General features: G+C 38.9%; 1 protein-coding gene across 1 annotated transcript in view; it reads right to left on the reverse strand.

Moving 5' to 3' along the window:
- Window positions 1-8,295, reverse strand: part of MS4A5 (membrane spanning 4-domains A5) — a 15,961-nt gene extending 7,666 nt beyond the window's left edge. Inside the window, exons 1-4 of the mRNA XM_017498852.2 lie at window positions 8,040-8,295; window positions 6,683-6,811; window positions 5,148-5,204; window positions 4,011-4,163 (exon numbers count right to left, since the gene is read on the reverse strand). Of these exons, the coding sequence (XP_017354341.1) occupies window positions 4,011-4,163; window positions 5,148-5,204; window positions 6,683-6,811; window positions 8,040-8,192 (492 nt within the window). The 5' untranslated portion in view covers window positions 8,193-8,295. The remainder of the gene's footprint in view (window positions 1-4,010; window positions 4,164-5,147; window positions 5,205-6,682; window positions 6,812-8,039) is intronic.
- Between the last annotated feature and the right edge of the window lie 7,724 nt (window positions 8,296-16,019).

Here is a 16,019-nt window from a genome sequence, read left to right on the forward strand (position 1 = left end):
GTCTGTGGGCAATAAAAACGCGGCGTCCACTCACCCTCTGCGCTTTCACTGGGAGCTGCAATCCTGAGCTGTTCCTAAACGGCCATCTTGGATCTCGATCTCTAAATAAATATTTATATTATTTTGTTTTTAATATATTTTTTATTTCTATTGTAAATTCTTTGAGCCCTGTAAAACTTAGAATTTCAAAGCAGTTTTGGGATTTATTTTTGCCTTTTAAAAATTGACATTTAATTCAATTCCATTGTTTTCAGAGAACCTACTGTGTATAATTTTAATCCTTTGAATTTTGTTGAGGCTTGCAGGCTCAGCAAATGGTTAATTGTTGAAAATGTTCTAAGTAAAATCTCTCAATTTTGTCAGTTTTTTTGTTTTCTTTTTTGAGATGGAGTCTCACTCTGTCACCCAAGCTGGAATGCAGTGGTATAATCTCTGCTCACTGCAACCTCCACCACCTGGATTCATGTGATTCTCCTGCTTCAGCCTCCTGAGTAGTTGGGATTACAGGTGTGTCACCATGCCCTGCTAATTTTTGTATTTTTTAGTATAGAGAGTGTTTCACCATGTTGGTCAGGCTGGTCTCGAACTCCTGACCTCAAGTGATCCACCCATCTCAGCCTCCCAAAGTGCTGGGATTACAGGCCTGAACCACTGTGCCCAGCTATTTCACCTTCATTTTTGAAGAACATTTTCACTAGGCCTAGATTTCTAGGTTGGCATTATTCTTCCATCAGTTAGTTAGACAGGAGGAATAAGTTCAAGATATCTGTTGTACAGCAGGACAGTAATGACAGTATATTGTATTTTAAAAAAAATTTTACTTCAAGTTCTGGGATACATGTGCAGGATATGCAGGTTTGTTACACAGGTAAACATGTACCATGGTGATTTGCTGCACCTATCAATCTGTCATCTAGGTGTTAAGCCCCACATGCATTAGGTATTTGTCCTAATGCTCTCCCTCCCCTTGTCCCACTAACCCCCAACAGGCCCCACTGTGTGATGTTCCCTTCCCTATGTCTATGTGTTCTCATTGTTCAAGTCCCACTTATGAGTGAGAACATGCCATGTTTGGTTTTCTGTTCCTGTGTTATTTTGCTGAGAATGATGGCTATTGTATTCTTAAAAGTGCAAAGACAGTGAATGTTAAGTGTTCTCACTGCAAATGTGATAACTATAGTAGGTAATGTGTTTGTTAATTAGCTAGGTTTAAACATACCACAATGTATGTATGTACTTCAAAATATACGCAATAAATACATATGATTTTATCTGTCAATTAAAAATATCAGTTAACAGTGTTATGTAGTTGCTTGGTGTAGTGTTCTATATATGACATTTAGGTCAATTTTATCAATTGTGTTCAGAATCCTTTAATTTTATAGTCTTTCTACATATTCTTTCAGTTGCTGAGAAATGTGTGCTAAAATTTCGTGTGCTGATTTTAGCTTTCTCTACTCACATTTTTCAGCTGAGTTAGCTTTTCCTGTTGATTTTGAGTTGTTATTAGGAGCGTTCAAACTTAGAAATGTAATGTTTCTCTTGTGGATTGATTCTTTTATTATAGGAAGTTCCCTATCCTATGGGTACTAATGCTTCTTAAGTCCATTTGTTTGTTACTAGTTTAGCTGTTTCTTGTAAACAGACTGCAGTCGTGTTTTTGTTTTTTTTTTTTAACTTTTATTTACTGGGACAATCTTTTTTTAATTTTCAAGTTTTGATTTTCCATTTTTTATGGGTTCATAATAATTCTAAATAGAAAATCTTCTATTTTGCTTTTTATAATTTTATATTCCCTGAGGTATTTTAAAGTTTATTGTTTATTTCTTAAAACATGATAAGTATTGTAGTTTTAAAATCTCTTCTAATATACTTACTATCAGAATTTATGGGTGGTTTTGTTTTTGTTATGTTCTGTTTCTATTAGTTGTTATTTGCATTGTCTTATTTGTTTTTATGCGTCTTTGAGTGCTTACTGTTAATTTTCAACGGAAAATTTGATAGGAATTTCTTAAGATTAGTGACGTTTTTCCATCAGATAGACTTTGGTTTTGCTTCTGTCGGGTACCAGGGGCACCACATACGAAGACCAAATTCAGGTGGACTATTTGGCTCACCCAGTTCATGCTTAGCAAAGGTCAGTGGGGATCAGGGCATGTGAGGAGGTTGTCGAGGGGTTTGGTCAGTGGCCACTTTTCAAATACTGTTTCAACTTTGTTCAGCAAGTCTTCTCTGCTATTTTGGGGCAGGGTACTTTATGTATCTTTTTGCTTTTACCTGAAGAGCATAGTAGCCTATCAAAGACCTAGTTTAATGTGGAGAAAGTCTCTTTTAAGTCTTGGTCCCTTGAGTGGAGTGAATGAAGCCTTGACTTCTTTCTCTTTCAGTCTACATGGGCCAGGGATTGGATTCCAAATGGATATCACTGGCAAACGGGCCTGAAGGTACAAGCAGTTTTGGCGCTCTTCAGAATTCCACTTGTAAATTTCAGGTTGTAGGCTTTCATCTAAAAATTGATCTAATAGTTCCAGCTGACGTTTCAGCTTTTTAACGCCTTTAAGTTTGTTTTGTTTTGCCTTTTAATACAAAACTTTTGTTTTCAGAGAAAAGTTGATCCAAATATCCATACTTACCATCACCAAAACCAGTCGCCCTATTTTCTGCTCTTCAGTCCTGCTTGCTTGCTTGCTTGCTTTTTCTTTCTTTCCTTTCTTTTTCTCTCTCCCTCTCCCTTCCTTTCTTCCTTCCCTCCCTCCTTTCTTTCTTTTTCTCTCTCTCTTTCTTTCTCTTTTTCTTTCTTTCTTTCTCTCTCTCTCTCTCTTTCTTTCTTTTTCCTCTCTTTCTCTCTCTTTCTCTTCTCTCTTCCTTTGTAGACAGAATCTTGCTCTGTCACCAGGTTGGAGTGCAGTGGCGCAATCTTGGCTCACTGCAACCTCCGCCTCCTGGGTTCAAATAATTGTCCTGCCTCAGCCTCCTGAGTAACCACACCTAGCTAAGTTTTGCATTTTTATTAGACACTAAAAAGTTCACCATGTTGGCCAGGCTGGTCTTCATCTCCTGACCTTATGATCTGCCCACTTCAACCTCCCAAAGTGCTGGGATTACAGATGTGAGCCACTGTGCCCGGCCTCAGTCCTGCTTTCTATGAACTTGGTGCATTCAAATATCAAGTATTTCTTAGGCTCTGTTGTAAGAAATGTCTTCTATTAGGAACCCCTTTGCCTTAGGGAGTGGGTTTTCAATTTCCTCAGCAATTTTTGATGCGTTTGTTAACTCCCTTTTTCTCTCCATGTGGATCAACCCTTTTACATTATTATTATTATTATTTTTGAGATGGAGTCTCACTCTGTCACCCAGGCTAGAATGCAGTGGCATGATCTCGGCTCACTACAACTTCCACCTCCTGGGTTCAAATGATTCTCCTGCCTCAGCCTCCTGAGTAGCTGGAATTATAGGCATGCACCACCACACCCGGCTAATTTTTATATTTTTAGTAGAGACGAGGTTTTACCATGTTGATCAGGCTGGTCTCGAACTCCTGACCAGCTTACATTCTTTTACACTAATCTTAGTAGTATTTTGAAAGGAGCTGAAATAAATGCCTCTTTTCAATCTTATCATTTCTTTATTGGAAGTTCAGCCTGTTAAAACCAGATCAAAAACTGTGAAAACACACCACTGTGATTCTAATGTACATATAGAACTATGAACTGCAGCCACACTGCTGTACCTTTACTTTTTTAGTATATCGTTTTATATTTGTATTACACTGATTTGTGTATATGTTTTATCTCTTGTGTTCCTGTGAATTCCTAAAGGTGGGAGTTATAATGTGTTTGTTTTTCTCTTCCACAATGCCTGGTATAATGTCTGTCAAATATTATGGATTTCATAAATGTTTGTCAGTGAAAGAAAATACATGTGTATCCATAACATTATCTGGATGGTGCTGATTGAGTGCTAATAAATATTTTCTATTTACTCCTCACTATATAAATCAACATACTTACCATGAATAGGACAGTAACAGCTTTACACTGACTATTTTGGTGAGAATAGCCACAAATGTAGTTTTGATCTAGGATGAAACCAAATGTGAGGAGAATGATTCCAGCTGTTGCTCCCAGGGCACTAAGAAAATTCATGATTCGGCTCAGTGTTATCTGAAATAGAGTAAGAACATAGCAATGTGACTTAGGCCCAGACTGTACTATAAACAAAGCAGTGAGTGCAGAGAATGGAGAGCAGGATCTTAGTCACAGCATCACAATGACACGAGGCAGCTGTGTGATCCTATGTGCATTGCTTCACATCTTTGGGCTTCAGGCCCTCCTCTACCCAATGAGGGAATCTGGTGAACTTTTAATAATGTTTCCATTCCTCATATTCTATGTGTAAGTTAACTCTCACTCAGTTGGCAGGAAGGGTTTGCCTAGGACAATTGCATTTTGATGCTCTGGTGAAAGTCATGGTCTACACTTTTGTTTTAAGACTCCTATGTTTAACTAAATGCTGCGCTTCTCTGCCATTTTAATTTCTTCCTAAAATGAAAAACTAAGGATTTTCAGTCCTTTGCTAAAATCATGTATTGGCATAGTAATATCTTATGTCTTCAATTATTTGAGTAAAGTAAAAGTATTCTACTTATAACTTACCTACATCTTTACATTCAGTAGCACTATATTCTTTATTTTGATATTCTGTTTCTGGTGTAGATTGTCTACAGTTTGCCTTTTACATGAGTCAAAGTAGTGCCTATCAAAGTGCCTGGTAAATACCCCAAAACCAAAAAATAATGAATAAGTAACTGGAATTTTGAAATAATTCTACCATTAATTGGCTGGGAATTTGAACAAGCTATTTAACAATTCTAAGCCTCAGTGTCTTCATACATAAAATAATAACTAAACTAGATGACCTAGAAAGACTTTCTCTTCTGGCACAGTGGCTTATAATTCTAGAAAAGCAGGAAGCAAATGCTGTTTATTGGTATCAATACTTGCTAGTTTGTGGAATTATGGTGACCTAATGACTTAAAAATTTTTTTCAAGGCCAGGATAAATTATTTCAAAGCTATATATTTTTAATAAAGTGGAAATGTAACTTATTACAAAATATATTTTTAACAAAGTAGAAATATAACTCACCAGAGTTTCTGTGGTTTTTCTTTTCAGTGCAATTAGGAAGGCTCCAGAATTAATGAACTGTTAAGAGGAATAAATATCCTAATGATGGCCACGTTTAGCTGATGTTGAGTTCTTACAGAGTAGACTTCCATGCATTTCTTTTACATGCCTGCCTCTGAGTTCGCACACTCCTCAGGGAAGTGAGAAGAGTGAGTTGCTTTATATGAGTTTCCACAAATGGATTAGTGGATAAAACACTGGACTGGAAATCTGCTTTAGTCCTATTTATTTGAACATTAACATTAAAAAAAAAATGATACAGTACTTTGGTTTGCTCATCCATGTTCCTTTGATAGCTATTGTGGACTCAGCTTTGATCTCATGACACAGTGATGTCAAGTCAGTTTATAATAATTAAGATTGGATTCCATCTTACTACAATCCAGTGTGTTCTCTTGGATGGGAACATAAGGCGGGGTTTCAACAAATGTGCTGGTAATTCTTTAAAAGCTCCAATAATTTTCTTGGAAGCGGGTCACATGTGGTAGCATCATTGTCTAGTGGAAATTTCAAAGCTGATTACGGCACATCTGTGTTTAAATTTGCAGCCCCGTTGTGAGTATTTTCCAGCCTCATCTTTCCATCCTCACTCCCTGTGCTGAACTTTGCTAGTTCACGTAATAGAAAATGCTCTCCCATTCTGTCAGCCTTTGCTCATATTTCTCTCTTGGCATACAATAAGACATCCCTGATCCTTACACTCAGGCATCCCGACTCCCATCTTCTGTGTGTGTTCTCATCTGATGAACCACTCACCCTTGAAAACTTGCTCAAGCTGGAAATGTCTCTGGGCAATGTCTTCTCTGTTTTGTTGGTGCCTTTCCTATGGAGACAGCCCCCATGTCTATTCTCCCTCATCATACCCCCTGCTAATTGTCTGACTGCTCTCTCAACTGAGACCTTGAACTCAGGGACTGCTTTCTTTTTTCTGAATCCATTGCCATGCCCATTATCTGCCACTAAATTAGGTCCTAAGTTAATGTGTATTGATTTTGACTACATTGGGTTGAATAAATACCTCTCTGCCACTCAAAAGGTATATCTGAGAAACACTCTCCACTCACTTCTGTAAAGAATAAATTGTTCCTTCATCTCTGCTTAGATAAGCACTTCCTGCACCTCTGCGATAACATTCATCACACTGCCTTGAAGTAACCTGTTTTCATGTTTTCTTGCTAGACTGAGAGGGTTTTGAGGGAGAGGCTCATTGCCTTGCTCTGTGTATCTGGCTTATAATAGATGGTAACTAATTTTGAATGAATGAATAGCCAAATAAACAATGTAAAGCAAAAGAAATATTCCCAAAGGAACTTCAAGACCTGATGGTGGAATATCAGTGACTGTGATGAATTAATGGGGAAATAATTTCAACGATGTTAAATTTTTGTGCTTTTGAAAGTGTATCATACAACTGGATTTAGCTTATTTCATTGCTAAGAATTCTCTAACATCCTGGTTAGCATGGCTTCAAATTGAACTTGATTGACTATACTCACCAAAACAGAGCCCCAGAATGGATATCCCGAAAGAAATATAAAGGGAAACCTTGGATATGGTTTTACCAAGGTGAAAAGGAAGATAGCTCCAAAAGAAAAGGTCATAATTCCAAATAGGATCTGGATAGTCTGCAAACAGAGGAAAAAGTTACGGTGAGGAAAGCAAAGTGCCCTTCTGTTTAGAAGATCTTCTTTTGGTTAGAGGATTTGACAATTACTCTCTTTTGGTAATTAGAGGAAGGATAATAGAAGTCCCTTTATGATGCTCCTGGGTACTTTCTTTTATTTGAGATGAAGTCTCACTCTGTCATCCAGGCTGGAGTGCAGTGGCTCAATCTCAGCTCACTGCAACCTCCGCTCCTGGATCCAAATGATTCCTGCTGCAGCCTCCTGAGTAGCTAGGACTACAGGTGCCCACAACCACGCCCGGCTAATTTTTTGTATTTTTAGTAGAGACAATGTTTCACCATGTTAGCCATGATGGTCTCGATCTCCTGACCTTGTGATTTGCCCGCCTTGGCTTCCCAAAGAGCTGGGATTATAGGCGTGAGCCACTGCGCCCAGCCCCGACTCTTGGGTACTTTCTTAATTCCTCTATCTAGTATTTGATGATAGGTAAAATGATCTAAATCATTGCTCCTGAAAATGTGGTCCATGGTTTCACAACATCAGGATCACCTGGGAGCTAGAAATGAGAACTATCAGGCCCTATCCCACACTTACTGAACAGTCTCCAGGTGAGGCTGGGAAATATGTACCTTCATAAGCTCTTCAGCTCTTTATCCCATAATTACGAACGTTTGAGAAACACTGAATTCTAAATCACTATACCAGCCTGGCCTCGAGCAGGATTGGACTGTGAGGAACCCCGCCTGGAGATGAGCAATTCTCTGAGCCCGCTGAGGTATTGTCACACTCTCAGGTCCAGAGCACTCCTCATCTTTTCGGTTTATTTATTTTTCTCCCTCTCTGAGCCACTCTTGTTATGTACTGTGACACCAAGCAGTGGTTTGACAGGTGCTAGGAAAGACTAATGAGAATAACATGCAAAAATGGAAGGTGTACAATGTGTGAATCTGTGTACTCTGCTCTCATCTTCTCAGTCCACCTTCTCAGTCTGAGTAGTCTCACTTTTTCAGTAGGTGAGTCCTAAATGACAGCATTTTTTGTCAAGTCCAGACCCACATTATTAGTTCTTGCCAAACATCCTCTCTAAATGTCCCACTAACACTCTATATTCACTTTGTCTTAAAGAAGAATTGGCATGGGCTCCTACCTTAAAACATGTGCCAAGAGATAATTTCCCCATCCTGTTACCTGCCTCTGTAGAATACACATAGAGGCAAGCCTTACTTACCCCTAAGACTTTCATTTTTGTAGCAAATAATTTTTGCAAGGGGCTTTGAGTTGAAAAGGTTGTGGCTGAAAAGTCTGTTGACTCATCTTCTGGAGCACTGATTTCTGGAGGGAATACCAGAAACACTGGACTGTGTGCAGTGCTTGAATCCATGGTGGTGTCGTTGATAATTTGAAAGGAAAGGATTTCGTTGGTACTTCAGTCTAGACCATGTTCGTTTCTTGTGCTAAGGCTGCTGGGAGCACTGGAATTGTTTGCTTTGTCTTGGAATTATAGAACCATAGAGTCACAGAGTCATAGAATCTTAGGACTGCTCGAGATCCCTAGATGGCTATAATTAAAATGCCTTGGGACTGGGGATCAGAGAACCTGACAAGTAGTCCCAGTTTAGTTGGGAACTTACTGTGACTTTGGGCAAGTCACATCCCCTCTCCTGGTTTTCGATTCCTCATATATACATTGACCAGATTGGACTAGGTGATCTACATATAAAGACATTTTAGGGCCAGGTGCTGTGGCTTATACCTGTAATCCCAGCACTTTGGGAGGCTGAGGCGGGCAGATCACTTGATGTCAGGAGTTCGAGACCAGCCTGGCCAAACCCTGTCTTTACTAAAAATATAAAATATTAGCCAGGTGTGGTGGTATGTGCCTGTAGTTCCAGCTACTCAGGAGGCTGAAGCATGAGAATCACTTGAACCCAAGAGGCGGAGGCTTCCTCGAGCTGAAATTGCACAGCTGCACTCCAGCCTGGGCAACAGAGCGAGACTGTGTCTCAAAAAAGAAAAAAAAAGATATTTTAGTTACCCAATGGCAACTAGAACACTAGATACACATTTATTCCAGTTCCTTCAGACACATCTAGAATGCAAAACCTCTCAGTCCACAGAACAAATATAGTCCACTTCTTAAAATATAGATAACATCCATTTTTCCTGTCCCTTTGTGTTTTTGCCACCTGATTTAAGTAACTTAACTGTAACAAATCCCTCAAAATGTAGTTACTTCCAGCAACCACCACTGGCTTTTGTTTACATATCTGTGGGTCCTTGTGTGTGGTTTGTCTCATCTGGGGCTGCTCAGCACTTCTCTACAAGGCTTTCTTGTGCAACTGTGGTCACCTGGTGGAGTGCCCAATTACGTGAGTTAGGATGGACTCAGTCATGTTTCTGGCAGTTGGCAGACTCTCAGTTCTCTTCCAATTCACAAATACTTTTCAAACCTCTGCTGAGTCATGTGTGCTAATGTCATATTGGCCAAGGAAATTTCATAGACAACCCAGATTCCAAGGGGAAGAAAATAGGCCCCCTAACGTCTTCATGGGAGGATCTGTATTTTCATCTTGAAAGGACAGGAATGAAGGGAAGGGAACAATTTGTGTCTATTTTTAACTGTACCTTGTCATTTTCTGGTGTTTCCTATGGAGATCAGGTCTTCCTTAATTGAACCTCATGATGTGACAGCCTCTAGCCACTTGCCAGTTAGAACATTTGAAAAGACCACCCCTCCCTCACAGTTTCTTTTCTCTGAATGTACCCATCTCTTGTTCAATTTCCTATGGATGTTGAATCATAGTGGTGATTATCCTTCATGAACATCATCTAATGTTGCGTTAGTATTCCCTAAGTTAAGCACACTCCGTTGCAACAAACTTTTATAAAACACCATTTTACCCTAATTATTCAGGTTTTAACTTGGCTCTAGATCTTTCCTAATTTTCATGTTTTCTCCCTCTAAGCATGACGACTAGCACAGTGTTCTAATAGTTGTCTGACGAGTGGCAGGAATGGAGCTTTAATGTTTATTATTCTTTAATTCATGCAGGCTAATTCTAGTGATGCAGTGGAAGACTTACTCTTTGGAGAAGAGAAACCTAGAATGAACCCCAAGCCCTTCTATTTACCAGTTATGGGGCCTAGGCTAAATTACCTATTAATTTACATATATAAAAACATCACATTTCTTTTATGAGAATAAAAATTGTTATACAGTTATTATGAGTGAATTTTAAAGTACATGGAATGTAGTAGATACTAAGTGAATTGTAGTAATAATAAAAATAAGAGGAATAAGTATTATTTCTCTTATTATTGCCATTTTTAGCATTGTAGCCAGATAATTTGTCTTGCTTTATGTTTGCATTATTTCCAAAGTTCATTTTGGTTGATTCTTTGCAGGCTAAATGTATTTCTATGAGTTTAGCTGTAAACTGGAAATGTCACACTGAGTCATTCCAGACATTATTTTATAATTTCTCCATTTCAGGGTGGCTGTGGAACTCCGTGACTTCCTGCTAATAAATCTGTTCAGACATTGATGACATGTATCTGTTGAGTACTCCAAAAATTTTCCTTATCCTCGGATTTCTTCTTATTTTCCAATCTGCCAAAACCTACACTTTTAATGGAAAGTACTCTAGCCTTAATGTGGTTTATGGAATAATATATATCTTTATATTCATTAATCTTCTAAAATTAAGCCTTAATTTCAAGCTTCTTATTGCAAGGTATTTCAGAGAAGTTATGATGATCCAAGGGATCAAAGTTCTCTGACCCATGGTCAATAGGATTAGGCCTTTCCTCACAGCCTCTCTCTGCCTCCCTTGCTGGAAAGTTTCAAGAAAAATACTGTATTCTTTCTCTCCTTCTTCTCTTATTGCAACTGAAAGTAATTTTTTTGTTTTGTTTTTGAGTTTCTTTTATTTTTCTCTGTTGCAAAGCCCTCCTTTAAAAAGATCCATATCCATACTCTGGGGAGAGCAACTTTGGGAGCCGAGTTAGAGCAGTCAACTCTTGTGTCCAGATGTCACCTGCCTAGGAGTCCCCAATCCCCCAGTTTTCTTTTGTTTTTTAAAATGATAAAGAATAATAGTGTCTTTAAATCTTATCTCATGAATGACGTAAAGTCTAGCGTCACTCTCAACGTCTCCAGACATTTCTTGGAAGGAGCAAGTGAACAGGAGGGAAGGGGAGCAACTGGGGCTTCTATCATTCTGAAGTGGTCTCAAGCTCTGATTTCCTGCATCTATTGAATTCTTAGTTTTTTCTGCATGTCCAGGCTTCTGTATATGATGACTGTTTTTCTCATTGCATTGTCCTGCTGGTTATCATCCTAATTCTTCACTACTCTAAGGTAGTACCAGCACAATCTTGCGTATATAGTATCCTTTAAAAATAAGATAGAAGATTCTACAGAACCTACAAAGGCAGCACCAGGGATATCCTATTGTACCTTCTGACATAAATACTCTAATTACTATTTTTGGACTTACACATAGATATTAGATATTCCCTTTGTGACTACCTAGGAATTTTATGTTTAAAGAACAAAAAGATACTTTGTTTCATTGTGGTCAGATGGGATTTTTATGACCTCACACCCTTTTCCAACCTGCAAGAAGAAAAAGTGTATATTAGTCTGCTCAGGCTACTATGGTAAATTAGAATGACTGCTTCCTTTTAACAGTGCCAATTTATTTCTCATACTTTTGGAGGCTGTGAATTCCAAGGTCAAAGTGTCAGCTAATTTGGTTCCTTGTGAGATCTTGCTTCCTGGATTGCCAATGACTGCATTATTTCTATGTCTTCACTTCATCTTTCCTCTGTGTGCACACAGGCATGTGAGCATACACACACACAAACACACACACACACACACACACACACAGAAAAAGAGCATGAGAGAGAGTTCTGGTATCTTTTCATATAAGGGCATTAATCCCATCATGAGAGATTCACTCTCATATCCTCATCTAAACCCAATAGCTTCAAAAACTCCATCTCCAAATATCATCACACTGTGAACTAGGGCTTCAACATATGAATTTAGAGGGGGACACAGTTCCGTTGATAGCAGGGAGATAATTTGTATAATTCATAATAAAGAGGGATACTTTGGTGGCCTAAACTAGATCAAGTTTATGCCATAAGAAGTAATACCAACTAGTCAGAGAATTAGCTTTATAGATGTTTTATTATGGAAAAAAAATTGAGCACTTCCTGTGCCAGATATTTTAAACACTAAACATGCATTAATTATTCAATCTTGACAACCCTGTGCTGAGTACTACTCCTATTCATATTTTATAGATGGGAAAACTTAGGTACAGAGATTTTAAGAAACATTCCCAAAGTATATTCCCAGCTAGTAAATGGTGCTGGGTCAAAATTATGATCCAGTTGGTTTAGATTTAGATTCCATGAACTCAGTTTGATGCTTCAGAGCATTGTCTTGAGACCTAAGGCTTTCTCTAGTGATTCATAAAAACTTAAGCCTCTGACCAGAAACTTCATATTTGAATCCTAGGGTAGGTAGGGGAGGAAAAAAAAATCACAGGGATCACCGGGGAAAAAAGGGTATATGTGCTAGTGGGGAAAGTAGAGTGAGAAATATGAATCTCCCAATCCAAAGAGTACCTTGTGAATTGATGGAGGATATTATGGCTGAAAGGAGATCTGCACTTTCCTAAGGACTCTTTGTGTCTGTGTGGTTCACTAACAGTAAGATTAGCCTTTTAGAAATGTGATGGATCTACATGCCTTTCTAGGCGTTATAACCACAAGTGAGAGGTTACATAAATATAGATGATGATTTTCCAGAGAAGATCTCTTTATCCACATTTTAAAATAATACATTTTTGTTCCTGCTAATGATATGTCTCAGTGAGGACTTGCTTGGTATATATGCATCCCAGCAACTCCTCTGATCTATGCAGGTGATTTCAACTAAGACTCATTCCAGATTGTGGCCCCAAGACAGTGAGTATAAATGAGACACAGTGGTTAACTTTATGTGTCAACTTAACCAGGTCATAGGCTTCCCAAATATTTAATTTAAACATTATTTTGCCTGTGTCTGCAAGGGTGTATATGGATAAGATTATTTGAATCAGACCTATGGTATGGGCTAGTTGATCATGGTGTTCCTAGAGGTAAAATAGATAGAAATCCTATTAAATTATTCTTTGATTTATATAAGCAGAAATATTCTAGGTCATGTGAATGAAAGCCTAACCTGAATGATAAAAATAGAGACTCAGAGCCCCTCCATCAATTCCCAGACCTGAGCTGGTTTGCAGACCGGGAATGAAATTTACAGACCCAGAAAGAACTCCTTGAATGAAGGGGGAGACCAGGTCTCCTTGAAGAAGGATCTGGTGCATTACCAATAATTTGTACTGTTAATCTTGCTCACAGCCTTCCTCAAAGGGACCTGCAGCCTTCTTCCAGGATACTGAGCATTGGGGGAAAGGAAATAACCGGACATCTCAGGGACTACTAGACACTGACTCTGAATTAATTCCAGGAGACCCAAAACATCACTGTGGCTCACCACTCAGAGTAAGTGCTTATGGAGGTCTAATGATTCATAGTTTTATCTCTGGTTAATTTCACAATGGATGCAGTGGTCTCCCCAACCCATCCTGTGGTTATTCCCCCAATCCCAGAAGGCATAATTGAAATAAATATACTCAGCAGGTGGTAGAATCTCCATATTATTTTCTTACCCTGTGGAGTAAGGACCATTATGGTGAGTAATACCAAGTGGAAGCTCTAGTGCTGGCTCTGCCTAGTAAAATAGTAGAGCAAAAGCAACACCACATTCCTGATGGAACTGCAGAAATTGATAAATCCATCAGTAACTTAAAAGATGCAGGGCTGGTGACCCTTAACACATTTATTGGAGGGGTTACAGAGATTAATGACACCATCAGTAACTTGAAAGATGCAGGGGTGCTGATTCCCACCACATTCCTATTCCACTCGTATGTTTGGCATGTGCAGAAGACAGATGAATCTTGGAAGATGACAATGGATTACCAATTGCAGTGGCACTCCAGTTGCAGCTGCCATACCAAATATGGTTTCATTGCTTGAGCAAATTGACACATCCTCTGGTACCTAGTATAATGTTACTGATCTGACAAATTCTTTTCCTGGATAGCTATTAGTAAAGACCACCAGGAATAGCTTGCTTTTACATGACAAGGCCAACAACATATATTCACTGTCATACCTCAGGGGTATATCAGCTTTCCAGCTTGATGTCATAATTTAGTTAACGGGGATCTTAATTGCCCTTTCCTTCCACAAGATATCACACTGGTCCATTACACTGATGACATTGTGCTGATTGGACCTAGCAAATAAGACATAGTAACTACTCTAGATTTATTCATAAGATATTTACATGCCAGAGTGTGAGAAATAAATCTGACAAAAGCTCAGGGTCTTGTAACTCAGTGAAATTTATAGGGATCAAGTGGTGTGGGGAATATCGAGAATCTCTGCCAGCATGAGGATAAGCTGTCACAGCTGGCTTCCACAACCAAAAAGAGGAACAGAATCTAATGAGTTTCTTTGGGTTTGGGAGGCAACATATTCCTCACTTGGGTGTGTTACTCTGGCCAATTTGCCAAGTGACTTAACAAAGCTGCTACTTTTGAGTAGGACCAGAAGAAAAGGCTTCACAATAGGCTTAAGCTTCTGTGTAAGCTGTCTTCTGCTTGGACTATACCATCCAACAGATCCAATGGTGCTTGAAGTGTCAATGGCATTTAGGGATGCTATGTAGAGCCTCTGGTAAGGTTGGCTTCTATAGATTTATTGCTGAATTTTGGAGAAAAGCCCTTCCATCCTCTTCAGGTAATTGAATGGGATTACTGTGCTGGATGGGGTGATTGTTTCTGATGACTATGGGGAAATTAGACCACTACTTCACAATGGAGATAAGGAAGAGTATGTTTGGAATATAGGAGATCTCTTCATGCATCTCTTAGCATTACCATGACCTGTGACTGAGGTCAATTAAGAAAACTACAACTCAATCCAGGCAGGACCACTAATTGTCCAGGCTTTTCAGGAATGAAGGTTTGTATCACTGTACCAGATAAAGAACCATGGCTAGCTAAGGTGCTTGCTGAAGGGACAAGGACTACAGAATGGGCAGTAGAAGGAGGTAGTTATAAATACCAGCTATGACCACATAACCATTTATAGAAACTACACACACACACACACACACACACACACACACACACACACACACACACACGTCTGTTCTCTCTTTCTCTAATCCTGTAACATAAGGCATGTTCATATTATACTATTAAGTATTGTTAACTTTATATCATAGAATTTATGAGACATCATAGAATTTAAATCATAAAAGTTACCAGACAGTAAGGAGAAGAGTAAACATCACTCACAGACTTTACCCCTTCTTCTGAGAAGTGGTTGGTACATTTCCAGTTGTATGCATGACAGTTGTAACATATTATGAAGAATTATAACTTTTAGTCTTTATTTGAAGATTAAGTAGGGCTTAAGGAGATGCATATGAGTGTCAGGTTGACAAGGGGTGGACCTTTGATGATTAATTGTATGCATCATTCTTGATTGAACCATAGGTGCCCAGATTTTTGGTTAAAGTGCATTCTGAATGTGTCTATGGGATGTGCCTGGATGAGGTTAATTAACATTTATGTTGGTAGGCTGAGTAAAGCAGATTTCCCTCCCCAGTATGGGTAGGCCAAGGGCCTAAACAGAACAAAAGCCTGAGAAAGAGAAAATTCGCTTTCTCTGCCTGACTGTCTTTGAGCTGGGACATTGGTCTTCTCCTGTCTTCAGACTAAGACTTGAAGTGGAATTTAAACTCTTGATTCTGAGGTCTTCAGACTCAGACTGGAACTATACCATCAGCTCTCCTGGGTCTCCAGCTTGCAGATCTTGGGACTTCTCAGCCCTATAATCATGTGAGCCAATTCCTTATCTGTCTATCTATCTGTCTGTCTGTCTGTCTGTCTATCTATATCTGTCTATCTGTCTGTCTATCTAATCTTCTTGGTTCTGTTTCTCTGGAGAACCCTGACTAATACACTGCACTAGGAGGAACCAACTATGCTCCTTACTCTTGCTCCAACCTGTGCCTCTTCCTCTGTTTTGTTGATGGTAATGATGTCTCAGCCACCTAATCTTTTAA

The sequence above is a fragment of the Cebus imitator genome, unplaced genomic scaffold, assembly GCF_001604975.1.
Source record: "Cebus imitator isolate Cc_AM_T3 unplaced genomic scaffold, Cebus_imitator-1.0 Scaffold253, whole genome shotgun sequence".
Lineage (NCBI taxonomy): Eukaryota > Metazoa > Chordata > Mammalia > Primates > Cebidae > Cebus > Cebus imitator.